The 13,732-nt window shown below is 50.4% G+C and overlaps 2 protein-coding genes across 9 annotated transcripts in view; one reads left to right on the top strand and one right to left on the bottom strand.

The window, feature by feature from the left end:
- Nucleotides 1–13,732, top strand: part of LOC127473870 (protein Shroom1-like) — a 35,345-nt gene that overhangs the window by 21,000 nt on the left and 613 nt on the right. For 6 of the 8 annotated variants that reach the window (XM_051794032.1, XM_051794028.1, XM_051794031.1 and 3 more), the window contains one exon: nucleotides 390–2,412. In XM_051794032.1, the coding sequence (XP_051649992.1) occupies nucleotides 390–644 (255 nt within the window). In that variant the 3' untranslated portion in view covers nucleotides 645–2,412. The other 2 variants (XR_007905613.1, XM_051794033.1) reach the window with 2 other exon arrangements.
- SOWAHA (sosondowah ankyrin repeat domain family member A) lies at nucleotides 6,719–10,328 on the bottom strand. Its single transcript, XM_051794133.1, has one exon. The coding sequence runs from the start codon at nucleotides 10,302–10,304 to the stop codon at nucleotides 8,919–8,921; it is 1,386 nt and encodes a 461-aa protein (XP_051650093.1). The 5' UTR covers nucleotides 10,305–10,328; the 3' UTR covers nucleotides 6,719–8,918.

The raw sequence follows: 13,732 nt of genomic DNA, 5'->3' as shown, positions 1-13,732 counted from the left end.
ATACCTTTTACTAGAAGTCACTCTATCTTTTCAATATGTCATTGGCACTCTGGCCACATGCAATGCACAAAATACAAAGACATGTGCCTTAAAGAGCTTCTAATTGAATGAAGATGGCTACAGGATGCTTTAAAATGCCCAGAATGTTAAGTATATTGATTTTTTTTCCTGAGGGCAGCATTGAAGAAGTGAGCCTTGCTGGGGTTTACCATGTCTTTACCTTACAAGCCACAAGAATGAGTAATTCAATCGAGAAAAAACTCAAGTGGAACACAAAGCCCACAAGAGGAAGTAATTAAATTAAATCAACTGTGGCTTCCAAATGAAGAACTAGAGCCTGCCAGGAATGTTGAGTTCTCACAGGGTGCTGCTCTGTTCTCACTCTGCAGCACTCGCTGAGCCAGCGGCACAAGCTCCTGTCTCGGCAGCGGGAGGACGCAAAGGACCTGAAGGAGAACCTGGATCGCAGGGAACGGGTGGTCTCTGGGATCCTGGCCAAGTACCTGACGGAGCAGCAGCTCCAGGACTATCGACACTTTGTTCAAGCCAAGACCTCCTTGCTGATCGAACAGAAGGACCTCGAAGAGCAGATTAGGTTTTTCGAAGAACAATTAGAAACTCTTGAGCAAAGTCTCCCCCTCTAACGCCCGCCCCAGACCCTGGTGTTGGTGACCTGGCCCTGGAAACCCACAGGCACCCATGGCTCAGGGCTCACGGGGTGAGTTCTTCCAACCCTGCTGGTGCCACAGCACTGGCAGGTGCTCAGATGCTCTGGGGATGCTCCAGGCACACCCTGGATGTGTATCCCACTTGGACAGGCCAGCTGACAGTGTCTCACAGTGTGCAGCAAACTGCCTTGGGGACATGACTGATAGGATGTGTTGCTCCTATTAACTTGGTGTGTATTTACCCTTCTTTTTGTCTGTCCATCTATTCCCAGGTTGACACAATCTCAATAAAAGAACCATACAGATATTTGCCTCCTGTGGGTGGGTTGAATGTTTGAAGTGAAAAACGATGTGGGTGCTCAGCTTTGAGTGGGGGATTGCACAGAGCCCTAGGAAATGTTGTGGACCATGGCGGTGAAACTCCTGCACTCACTTCTGCTGTTCAGGTGTGTGACACAGTAAAAATGCACTGCAATGCAAGAAAATAATTACTTCCTTTCTTGGTAGTTGCCATCCCTGAGTCTTTCCCGGCTCTGTGCAATCCCAGGGGGCTGTTCAGAGGAGGTCAGAAGAAGGGTGGTCCTCACTGACATCAAAGAGCTGCTCTGTGATGGAGCCAGCTCACATGAACAGCTTTGGGAATCATAAACTCTGAGCTTATTCCTGCACGGTCGTTTGCAAAGTCCTTGCTGTGCTTTTGAAGTGCTTGTTTTTCAAGCAGCACCTTCAGGAGGTTGTTTTTGGGTAGTTTTCAGTTGTCAGCGTGCACAGGAAGCCTGGATGAGGGGGAAGAGCTCTGCTGCAGCGTGGGGCAGGTGGGAGCCCTGGGGGAGGTTATTTGGTTTCAGAGAGACTTTATATAAATCCCTTGGCAAACATCTTTTAAACAAATGCTGTGTGTTGAGTCAGACCAGTGACGTTGCTGTATTTAAAATCTGAGTGTGTTTTGCTTGTTTGTAAGTATTCAGAGAGAACAATATTCCATCTGAGCTACATACCTAGACCATGAATAAGGCAGCACTAATTGAACTCAGGTTTCTTCCAGAGCCAGAATAGATGTTCGTTGTCCTAGGATATTGGGCTTTACCAAGAAATGTTTTACTAGTGGTGTGTGTCCTGACTACAGTAAGTATCATCACCACTGACAGAAGCTGGTCCTGAGGCATCTTATCCTTTGGAATTGCATTTCACTGGGCACAAGAACTCCAGGAGCACGGAGACCAAGCTGCCATGTGTGCTGTGGTGACTGCCTTAATACCTGGGGGAAAATGGCCAGACACTGCAGATCTTGTGAGTAGATCTGCTCAGTGGTTCTCAGAAGGCCCTAAAGACAGGCTTTTAATACGTAAATCTGAAAGCTGCCTTTTGAAAATGGTCTTTAAAATAACAGAAGTGATGCTGACAGAGTCAGTGGAGAATTTTTAAAACTATGAGCAATGTTAAATGAGCTGTTTGCATGGTTTGAGAAGCCTGACTCAAAGGTGCAGTTTATTCTTATAATTCCTAGTTGAGGGGTAAACATCTGATTGGAAATAAATGTTGAGTAATTGAAGCTAGAGCTTGCCTTTAAGGGGAAGAATAGACTTACCCTGTTTAGCTTCTCATCTCTTTTTGGGGGTTGGTGTCATGGGAGAGTGACTGCTGCTCCTTCCACACCAGCATTCACAGGTATGCTTCAAAGAGCAACGTTAGAAATAACTTGTACTCTGCTTTCAAACAGTTCACATCTCTTTACTCCCTGTTACTCTGTTAGAACTGTGAATTCCAGGCAAAGTGGAGAATGGACACAGTGATGGCACCAGAACCTCTTTGCTGGCAAGCAGAGACCCCCTTTGTGAAGCAGGGGCAGATCTGGATTGTCAGGTGGGTTCCACTTTGATCCTGATGGTTTGTTCTTGCTTTATGATGAGGGTGATGGTGATAGTTCACTCTGGGCTGCAGCCATGTGCAGCATTCCTGGCACACTAACATACTCAGACTGTGATTTTAGAAGCCCGCATCTGATGTGCAAATAGTGATTTCCCTACTCCCAGATGAATGGTGAGGAGCAGCCCTGGGCACCTCTGGGACTGAACATGCCAGGTAGGAGGTACCGTGACCCAGCACTGGAGCACTGCTACCTGAGCCCTGGGTGAGCTGAGGGGTGAACTGATGACAGCTGCACCCAGGGAGGAGCCAAAGAGGAGTGCTGAGGAGAAGGAAGAGGTGGCACAGGCAAAATGCAGGAGCCCGGATCTCCCCGTGGTGGGGAAGGCTGGTGGGATTCCAGGAGATCTCTGCAGCTCCTTTGGCCACCCACACATGGGCACAGCGGGGGTAGAACAGCAGCAGCTCCTGTTCTGCTGAGCAGAAGAAGTTGGGCCTGGTTTGGGATCAGGAGATGACTTGCATGGCCTGAGGCAGAGCAGGAGCCGTGGCACCGGTGTGGGGTGGAGGAGTGGTCAGTGGAAGCAGAGCACATCCTGCCCATCTGTCTTGGCAGCAATTGAAAAGATTTTAGACATTTTAGAATTTCATTTAACGCCCACTGCAATGTGTGAGAGTCACTGCTGGATCAGGAGCCGCTGTTTCAGCCTCTTGGGCACTAAATTGAAGGATCTTAATTATTTTGTTTTAAGCCCCAGTCTCATTTTTCTTCACTGGCATGTTATGCTGAGGAACTTTTGCATGTAGAACTAATTAAGGAATGGAGGGCTGCAGGAGTTAATGCAAATGTACTCTGCAAAAGATCTATTTGGTGCTTGTGAGAGCTGCATCTAATAAGTAAAAAGATGTTCTCTCTGCTTTGGGAATTCATGGCAACCATCTGAATAATTTTTAAAAATAAACTCAGAGCAGAATTGCAAAACTAATCTGTGCCTGAAGGGAGCCCACGTAGACATTAAAGAATAATCAGCCTATAGGAATCATTTTGTGACCTCTGGGGTTCACAAAAGGCTCTCGAGAAGCAGCACATGAATTTCACTGCTAAACAAAGAGAGGCATTAAAGGTTATCAGAGAGATTCTAAAATACCACATGAGCCTTGAAGCTGAGTCATCTCAGAGATAAATCCACAGAGAGAGAATATGGGCTGCACAAATAGTCTTGATTTAGAGAATAAGAGACACTTCTAAAAATGTGCATGAAGAGCCAGAGGTCTTTCTAATGGGCTCAGCACATGGTGGAAGAGCAAGAACATCCCAAACTACCTCAAATGGGAACCACTTGTGAAACAGTTCCTCCCGAGATCCCTGTGACAGCTGCCAGTGTGACGGCTGGTGCCTGCAGGACCCTTGTCTGGGGTGCAGCTGCTCCCTCCTGAGCACAAGGTGAGTGTCCTGCAGGGCCACAGGGGCTGCTGGGGAGGCACGAGCTGCTCCAGCCGGGGCTGACCCTGCCTGGAGTGGAGCTGTCCTGCTTTGCTGCCAAGGGGGAAACTCCTGTGGGAGAGGGATGGAAGAAAGTACAACAGAAAACCCACGGTGAGAAGGTGTGCCTGTTCCACTGCAGTTGGTCATTGTGTGTGGGGGTGAGTCTGATGCTGTGACCATCTGCTTCATGCAGGAGGCACTGGGTGAGGACAACCAGGGCCGGGCCTGGAACCCCAGTACAACCTCATGTCAAAGGCTTGTGCATTTTGGGACTTGTGTTCCACTCTGTGGAAATGAAGGTTATTTGGGTTGTGTCAGCAGTGAGTCCACAGTACTTGTTGTGCTTCTCAGCTGGTCTCTTACCTTGTCTGGAGGGTCTCAAAGTGATGGGGATGGATGATTTTTCTCTTGGGAAATGGTGGTTTGGGTTTGGCTGGAAACTTGTGCTCTCAGATGAAGAAAAGGAATAACACCCTAAGTGGGGCAAACACAGAGCAGAATTCCTACCAAGGAAGGGAAAGCTGAACACTGGCAGCATCATTTTTGTTGTGCACATCTCTCTTTTCTTCCTCCCAGAAGGGGAAGAAGACATACTAAAGCTGTGCTAATATTGACAGTATGGATCTATTTTGCCTGGTTTGGGGTTACACACAGTATAAGGGTTTGATGAGTTTACTGACTTGCTTTGTCTTATAAATTAGTGAAACAAACCTTGGAACTGGAATAGAAATGCTCCTCATTAGGAGGCAGAGTTTTTGATCTGTGTTGTCCTGCTCTGTCCCCGTTCTCCCCCTGCAGCAAACAAACACCAGGCTGTTCATGCCCAAGCTACACTCTGGCCAAGTCCCCGTTAACAACCTCTTAATTTGGGGGTCCCACAATAGCACAAATGACTGGAAAGAGCAAAAACTGCCATGTTGCCATTTTACTCAGATTAATATGCAAATCAGGAGACAAATGCATCCAAGGAATGTAGGTCATGGTGAGACACGAGGAGTAGGAGCAAGGGATGAGCACTGGAGAACCAGGGGACTCTCAGGAGGCCTCCTCCACCTCCAGCTGGTGGCTGCAGCTCCTGTTGGTCTGTTGGAGTTACTCAGCAACTCTGCCACTGGACCTTGGGTTTGTGATGAAGCTGAAACCTCGTTCAGACTCCTCTGCAGTGCAGGAGCATTTCCCAGGGCTTTCCCAGTCCAGGTGCTTCTTGCAGCACTCACAGGGGAATGGAGATGGCCAGAAATCTCTGTGAGCCTGATAAGGACCGAGCTGCCTCACACTGCTCTAACACATCCAGGAGGTCAAAGTCTGCCCCTCTGTGCAGAATCACAGCTTGAGGTTTGTTTGCAGAGCTCCTCAGAGCAGGTTTGTGAGCTGATACTCGTCAGAACAAAATGTCTGAGGAACAGACAAACCAAGTCATCCCTAGCAGACTGAGCCAGGGTCAGACAAACATTAGTTCTGCTGATCTCCAGTGCTGCTGACCTAAAATCTGAGCTGGTTTTATTTGTGTAGGTGCTCCACTGAATGACACTGCTCGTGCTGCCTCCAGCTCTAAAAACCTTATCTTGATTTCAGCTGGAGTAGCAGCACTGACTGTGCTTTAAAGAAGTGACCAAAGTGATTATCTCCATTTTATAGCAGGAAAACTGAGACGTGGCAACTAGGCAGGGTAGTAACCAAGGCAAAATGCAACCTGAGCTCCTGTGCCTTATCTGTGCCTTCCATTGCCAGCCTCCTGAAGCTGCCACCCCTCCCCACCACTAAAACCTCTCCACAGGGTAGAAGCAGAGCTCAGGGTGCTCAGGTTATTTTTTTACCTTTCCTGCTATTAGCTTTGATGAAGTGGAAGGCAGCTTCCAGCTCTGGGCTGTGCCAGGGGTTCAGAAGGCTGTATGCCCAGCCCATGGCACACCATGGCACAGCCCCTGCCCCAGGCCAGGCTGCTGAGGGGGCCACAGTCCTCCCTCAGCTGTTCCCCGTGACAGCATTCTGGCTAAACTCCACAGCTCTCATTCACTCAGGTGAAAATTCCACTGTGTTCAGCCAGACTTGGGCTTGACAGTGAAATTAAGGAGAATCAGTCAAGCTGAGGGATTCATGAAACAGTCCTGGCCTCAGTCTCTGGCAGGAAAACACTCCCACAATCACTGCAGAGTCCCTTCCCCAGTGTAAAGGACAGCACAGGAAAGCAAAACCCAGTCAAGCTGACAGACTGGTTTTACTTCAAACCAAAGGCACTATATATATTTTTAAGCAGTGCCTTCTCGATACCTCCCAGTACCTGTCTACACCTGAAGTTGTACTGCTCTGGGTATACTAATCCCAGCCTGCCTAGAGATTATCTTTTCCTTCATCTGCTCAACAAGGAAGAGGAATGAGCTGAATCACAGCACAAACTTGTTGGCAGAGCCTGAGCCCAGCCCACAGCACCGACTGTGGAGTGCCCCACCTTTGTGTCCCAATGCTCCTGCCAAGCCTGGGGCACTCCCTGGGCACTGCTGAGAGGGCTCTTGCTGCTGGGCATTGTCCTATCACACCAGCTCATCCTGCAATGCCTCTGAGGAAGGAGTAGTGCAGAATTTCCTTGATGATACATGTTGTAATGAAGTCTTATCTCAACTATGACTTCTTTGACAGAACAAAACAGGAGCAATGAAGCCTCCTCCCGACTTTCCTGGAGATGAAGTCACAACCACGCTTTACAGGTTAGTCAGCTGGGCTTTTTTAAACACAAAACACTCCATCCTTGAACCCTGCCTCCAGCTCAGGTAAGCTTTATTCAGAGGGAGCACTAAAAGTTCAGCGATGTTGTTTGAACAGGTATCAAGCCCACAGCCATAACCAGTGAACAAACTTCCCCGTAAGACCGAGGCAAACTGGAGAGTGTTTGCAATTCCCACAGAAACAAACACTTTAACCAAGGCAGCACCAGCCCTGCCAATGCCTCAGGTAACAGGAATGCACACACACTTCTGTGTTCCAGGAAATACAGAAAAAAAGTGTTCCATGTCCATACACTTAGAAAGACACTTTGAAACAGAGCCCTTTTCTACGTGGAACTCTGTGAGCTGACACAGTGCAGCACAAATCAAGGCTTCCAAGGACCACGCTGGCCAACAGTCACACCAACAGCTACGCAGCAAATTGGATTTTATTTTTTTAAACCCTACTCCAGATATAGAAGTCATGAGGTGCTTGATCATTAACCTTTGCTTAACAACTTAATTAGTTCAATACAGAAGCAGACCAGTGCAGAATAATCCAGTCTCTTCCTAGAACAGGTGCACCAGAGCTCCCTGCAAGCTCTGATCACGCTCCCAACCAACTCCAGGGACTTCAGGAAGAGCACTTGAAAGCAAAGAGGGCAGTGCCTCCACCTTCAGTCCTACAGCATTCCTTGCTGAGCATTTGGGACAAGCCAATTATAGCCAGTTACAAGTACTAGGCTTAATTCAAGGCAGAAAAAAACCACATTCCTGAAGTCACTGACTGGGACAGAAAGGTAAAGCATGCAAACAAGTGTTTCTGTGTGGAAACCAAAACCCCGATGGGGCTGCAAAGCAGAGCCAGCACAGCACTGCTCTCACCTTCATCACCTCAGAATTATACAGGTTTCTAGTCACATTTTTAGAGAAAACATGCTGTTTTAGCAGACTGGCCCCAGGAGTTGGACAGTTTCTGTTCACAGCTCTGCCTCCCTGCATTACCTTTAACCAAATGGTAATTAAAAAAATAATAATCTCACTGCAAATATACTACTTAACCTGCAGTTAGCATGCTTTTTGGAGCTACGTGTAGCTCTATACATAGAACAATTATGTTAATAATACAAAAGACGAGCTAGTTTTAGGTCAGTGAATCATGCTGTTAAGATAAACATCGCTGCAAGAGGTCATGCAGACATTCCATCATGAAACACTTAACATAACATAAAGCCCACTGTTTATAAACATTTATTGTAAATAGGTCAAAATCAAAGGCCAAGTTTTAAACAAAAAGAATCAGACATACAAGCCCAACTTTGTTTCCAGTTGGCTACTTAGAAACTCTGCAGGTTCTGATTCCCAGCTTTTCAGTTCAGTTTTTCACTATCAACAAGGTTTTTATTCAGATTAAGTTGATTGAACTCTAGTCACATGTTCACAGTATCATCAAGACGTGGTTAGTACCACCTGGTCAAAAACTCTTCCAGGAAGAGAAAAAAAATTAAAACGCCAACCAAGCTTCCAAACTGAGGTAGACAAGTCATGGTGACTTGAGTGATGAAGGTTGGGTTCTGTTTTCTTTAAGTTGTTCATCTAAAGAAATTCATAAGGCAACAACTGAGATTGTTAGTATTTCTGATAGTGAGAAACTTTGTTTTGAAAAAGTACACAATTTTTGTAAATAGAAATATCCCTCTTCTTCTACCAAAATAATCAGAAACATCATAGAAAACTATGTATCTTTCCTCTGATGATTTAAGTCTGCTAGATAACAAGCCCTGTTAAAGTAGCCAGCTACCAGCTTGCTGTTCACAGTGTAAAATACGCAATCCTTCACCTCTCTTCTGCTCTCCAACCCAGGAACACACATCAAGATGGCTGTACCTCGAGCATTTTCACCTGTCTACACACACAGAGGTTGTTTTAGTTTTTCAAGCATGAAGTCTGTGGTCTTCCCCAGTGCCTCTGCACGATGGTACAGACAGCATGTACAACACTTCCTGGCAGCTCCCTTCCCACAGGCATCTGGAGCTGGGTTTCCATCCTGTGGACTTTGGATCCAGACCGTATCAACCATTTAGTCAAACATCCAAAATGACACACACGGAGAGAAGAAATCCAAACTGCTTCTGCGAGAGAAAACTGAGACAGCAGCCACGGTACTGAACAATTTTGATCACAGTAAGGCAGAGGTTAGTGGCCAAAGAACAGCTCAGAAACGGGTCTGCGTTTCACGACGACCTCCTCCTCCTCCTCCATCACCTCGGAGAGGGAGGAATAAGAAGGGAAGCTCCCTCTGGTCTTTGGCTTTCTCCTCGGGCCCGTAGTGGCAGCCAGAAGCTTGTTTAAAGTTGAGGGCTTCCTTAAACCCTTGGTGAGATCATAGAAAGCCATGTCATCGGATATGACCCCCAGGAAAGTGCTAGTGGAGCTCAAGATTGAAGCTGCAAGCTTTGTGGACTTCTTGATGGGCATGGAGTGCTCCATGTTTTGGGAAAGGCTGGGGTCCCCCAGCAGGCGCCTGATCGCGAGGGAGGTCCCTTCCCTCAGGTACTGGTGCGCCTTCTTCCCGCTGTAGTCCCTCAGGTCGGTGTTGGCGTGGTAGCTGTAGACCAGCATGGTGATGATCTTCTCCTGGCCGTGGATGGCGGCGAGGTGCAGGGCCGTGTACCCGCCGTGCGACCGGGCATCCACGTTGACCCGGGCCCCCCCCTTCTCGGCCGCCCGGATGATGTTGGTCACCATGTCGCAGTTGCCGCTCTTGGCGGCCCAGTGCAGGGCGGTGAAGCCGGACACGAAGTCCCTGCGAGCCGCCAGGCTGGCATCGCCCAGCAGGAGCCCGTGGAGCTGCTGCGTCCACTGCCCGCCGGCCGCCAGCACCAGCCACTGGTGCTCCGCCTGCTCCAGCGGCACCACGGTCTCCTCGCTGCCCCGGTGGGCCTTGGGCCCCCGCCGCAGCCCCGGGGAGCGGGACCCGGCCTCGTCCTCCAGGGGCGGCGGGGACAGGGCTGCGGGCGGCTCCGACGGCGCTGCCGGCGGCTCCCCGGGCGGCCCGGGCGCGGGGACGGGCACGCAGCGCACGGGCAGCATGCAGGGCTTGGGGGGCGGCTCCCGCCGGGCCCCCCCCGCGCCGCCGGGCAGGGGCACCCCCCCGCCACCGCCCTGGAACAGGCCCCGCAGCTCCGACACCGCCCGCGGCCCCGGCGGCTCCTCGGGGGGCGTCCCGGCGGGGCCGGGCCCCGGGCCGGGGTCAGGGACAGGGACAGGCAGCGGGGCCGGCCCGGCATCGCCCCCCGGCGACACCGCGCCCCCCGCGGGCGGGGCCGCGCGCAGCTCCCGCCGCAGCACCACGAACTTGGCGCCGTCGATGTCCTTCACCGTGGCCACGGCGTTCACCGCCGCCTTGAACCGCTCCCGCCGCTCCGCGCGCCCCTCCGCCGCCTCCCCGGCCCCGGCCCCGGCCCCGGCGGGCTCCAGCAGCGGCCGGAAAGCGCTCACCAGCTCGGCGTTGCGCACCCGCCCGCCGCGCTCCCGCAGGAAGCCCAGCACCGCCTCCGCGCTCAGGGCCAGCTCCGCCATCCCGCCCCACAGGTGCTGCTGCCGGACGGACCCGCGGCGCTCGCAGGCGGCGGCACCTGCGGGGGTGCGCGGGGGTGCGCGGAGGTGCTCGGGCCGGCCCCGCAGTGCCGCCCCCCGGGCGGTGCCGCGCCGGGGCCGCTCCTCTCCCGTGCGGGCGGTGCCGGGGCGGGGCGGTGCCGGGGCGGGGCGGGGCGGGGCGGGGCGTCCCGAGCACCTCCGCGCACCTCCGCGCCCGCCGCCGCCTGCGAGCACCGAGCACCGAGCCCCGGCCCCGGCCCCGGCCCCGAGCCCCGAGCACCGCTCCGAGCCCCGAGCACCTCTCCGAGCCCCGGCACCGAGCACCGAGCACCGCTCCGAGCCCCAGCCCCGCGGAGCGGCCGGACCTCGCGGGGCACGGGCGGGGCCGGCGGGAGCGCACCCAGAGCCGAGCCTGGCCCCCGCCGCTCGCTGCACTGATGTCCTCCTCGGGGAACGGAGCCATGGGTATCAGTTCTCCGGAGACTCCTCGGGCAGGGGAGAACCCTTCATCGATTTACTCGTCTTCATGCTTCCTGAAACGAGTGGGTTTTGTTTGTTTGTTTGAGTAGCAAATAAGTGGAAGCAGCTTTAGGTAGAAATCGCCGCAAAGTTCGGTCTCCATTCCCGGAGAAGCCTCTGGTGTCCTGCGGGAGCTGCGATCCTGCTAGGTTAGGGTCTGATGCCTCAAAATGAGTCAGAAGATTGGTGGATGGGTCAGTTTTTTGAAATATCCTCACCTCTATGTGATGCTATATATTACTGTATATATATTGTCATATCCCCCACCCAGTGCATCTCTCTCCCCCCTTGCTCATGCTGACCTCCATTCTGCTTCTTCACACCTTTTACTGAGGGTGGAAGAGCCACTTCCCACAGATAGCTCAGTCTTCCTTTGGCAGTCTTTACCCTTCTCTCTTTGTGCAAATGTCTGAAAAACTATTTCATCTCTTGCTAATGAGCTGGTGCCAAGCCAGTTCCTTAAAATCATTTTTCTGCTCTAATGCTCTTTCACATAATGGTGTGTAATCTTGTAGTAGCTCCGTGTTTCCATGTGAATGGCACACCTCTCATTGCTGCCTGTTCCCGTGGCACACACAGCAGCCTCGCCCTCGCTGAGCAGCCCCTCTGCTGTATGAGCACTGCTCTCAGCTGGTGGCATCGCCACAGTCTGCCCAGCCTACACAGAGACCTAATAATGAGCCTGCATCCAAATATCAGTTGTTGTGCCTTGCTTCCACTGTTCACATCCTTACTAGAATCCATTGCAGGCATAAGAAAATCTCAGCAGTCTGAGATTTTTGCATTGCAAACTTTTAGCTCTACCCAAGGATTACAGTTCATATCTGCAAATGAGTGAGAGGAGTGAAAATAGTTCAGAAGGATAGGCTCTTCTAAAAAATGTTTTCTTATGTTACAAATGTTAAGGGAGAAGTTGCTCCTGTTGCTTGATTTGGTTCAAGTGGGCTCACTGCACCCCATCACACCCCTGTATCCTTAAGACCATGAGGGTGCACATGAGGTGTCACATCCCACTCATTGTATCCCCAGCCAGGCACCATTCCTGCACAGGGATCTCCATGCACCAGGCTCCCAGGACACCTCACTGCTCAGCAGCCAAGCCTTGGGACTGAGGTCCCATCACCTCCCCAGCGGCTTGCTTTGGGTCATGGTCCAAAAAGAGAGGAGTCACTGACACTGTTCCCCACTGCAGGTCCTGGCATCCCTTTCTCATGGCTGCAGAGCAGAAGGGCACATACCCAGGAGGTCAGAGAAGAGGAGACAGGATGTCTACACGTGCACCTCGTGCCATGCCGAGTGTGAACTGGCTGCTCTCCTTTAACCACTCTGCCCAAGGACCTCTTCACCCAGGTAATGCCTCCAACCACTGTCTCACATGCACTCGCTTCGTGTGCAACCTGTAGCATGTGGCTGTGCTCCTCTTCACAGTCTTTCTCTCAGCGGGTGTTAGTAACCCACAGTAGCCTTCTATACTTTCTGTAATAAAGGAAAAAACACCTGTGGCTAATCCTCCATAGGATTTCCAGACCACAGCATGGGGCACATCATGTTTGCCAGCCTTTCCTTTTGGCTGTTAATGCCTTTTGGTTCCCCACCTTTCAGGATGAGTGCCAAGTACCAGCTCCCAGAGAGCATCTTTTGCTGGGCGCTGGTCACACTCTGATCAGATTATGCAGCAGAAATTAAACTGAATGAATTTTATTAATATAGGTAATAAAATCCTGGAGCATTATGGGTGTTATGCTTATCAGTCATCTGAAATTTCCAACCTTAAAAAGCATGAGAAGTTTTGCCTTTTTTTCTGTGTCACCAAAAACGTACAAAGCAAGTATTTTTTTGCGGGGCTATTTACAGAATATCGTGGGCTGTTTTGTAGGAGATTTCAAGCCAACTGTCTTGATATTTTTAATTTACAGAACAATGTACAGAATCCTATGATTAAATTAATTTACTACTACTTTTTTAAACACCAATATTGCAGTTTGCTAGTTCTGCATCACAGGCTATAGAGAGCTGGCCTCTATTTATAACCATGTGGCTGAGGAGAGTTACCTTTCTCGTGAAGAAGCTTCCCAAACCTTCAGGTTATCATTATTACAGTGAAGTAAACTGCATAGTGAACCTGGGGGCTTTTCCCACCGCCTCAGGGGTGGAAGGTGAAGGTTATATGACTGTAATTATCCACACCACACAAAACCGGGAAATAAAGTGGGAGATCAAGCACAGCATCTAGTCAGAGCAAAGTTTCTACTGACCAAAACTGACAGAGATGGTATCCCAGGTCTTGCTCCTTCCCCCATGATATTCTCAGAGCCCCAAGAGAGACAAAGTGCCAGGTTGGAAGCAACAGAGGAAGAAAAGGGAATGTGGGGGATAGTCCCTGCCAGACAGGATGCTGCTGCTTTGCAGAAAGGTGAAGGTTAGGTGCTATTGACTACAGATGGGATTTTTACCTCAAGAAAAACTTACTTTCCTCCAAAATGAAATCGGGGTTCCCAGAATAAATAGAATAACAAAGCCCATGATTTTCCACTTTCCTTGTTGGTATGTTCCTCATGTGAAACAAAGAGCACACATTGTGAGGGAAAATAGCTCTTCCTTTGTTCCATGGAGAAATGCAGTAACCTTCCATAGATAAACAATTGAGCAAAAGTCTGTGAAGGGGCAGGAAGGGGGGGGGAAGATTATTTACAGATAAAAGACATTTTCTCATAAATGAGCAGGGTTCAGCTCTAACTCAAGGGCCTCAGTAACCAGTTCAGAAAAGGTTTCTTAACAGCAACTGTTCAAATGCAGTTTACCATGTATCTCCTATTGGCTCCTATTGGCTTTCAGCTTAGAAGGGTAGCATTTCTGTAGAAATGCCTTATGTGCTCCATATATTGTCAGTA

This window comes from Manacus candei, unplaced genomic scaffold (genome assembly GCF_025592945.1).
Source record: "Manacus candei isolate 608988 ecotype Guabito, Panama unplaced genomic scaffold, ASM2559294v1 h1tg000037l, whole genome shotgun sequence".
In the NCBI taxonomy this organism is placed as follows: Eukaryota; Metazoa; Chordata; class Aves; order Passeriformes; family Pipridae; genus Manacus; species Manacus candei.
The sequence above is the reverse complement of the archived record's forward strand: the minus strand, read 5'-3'. Positions and strand labels throughout refer to the sequence as shown.

Bases quoted from the DNA above. Each gene is read 5' to 3' on its own strand.
- SOWAHA (XM_051794133.1), bottom strand. From the start codon at position 10,304: ATGGCGGAGCTGGCCCTGAGCGCGGAGGCGGTGCTGGGCTTCCTGCGG.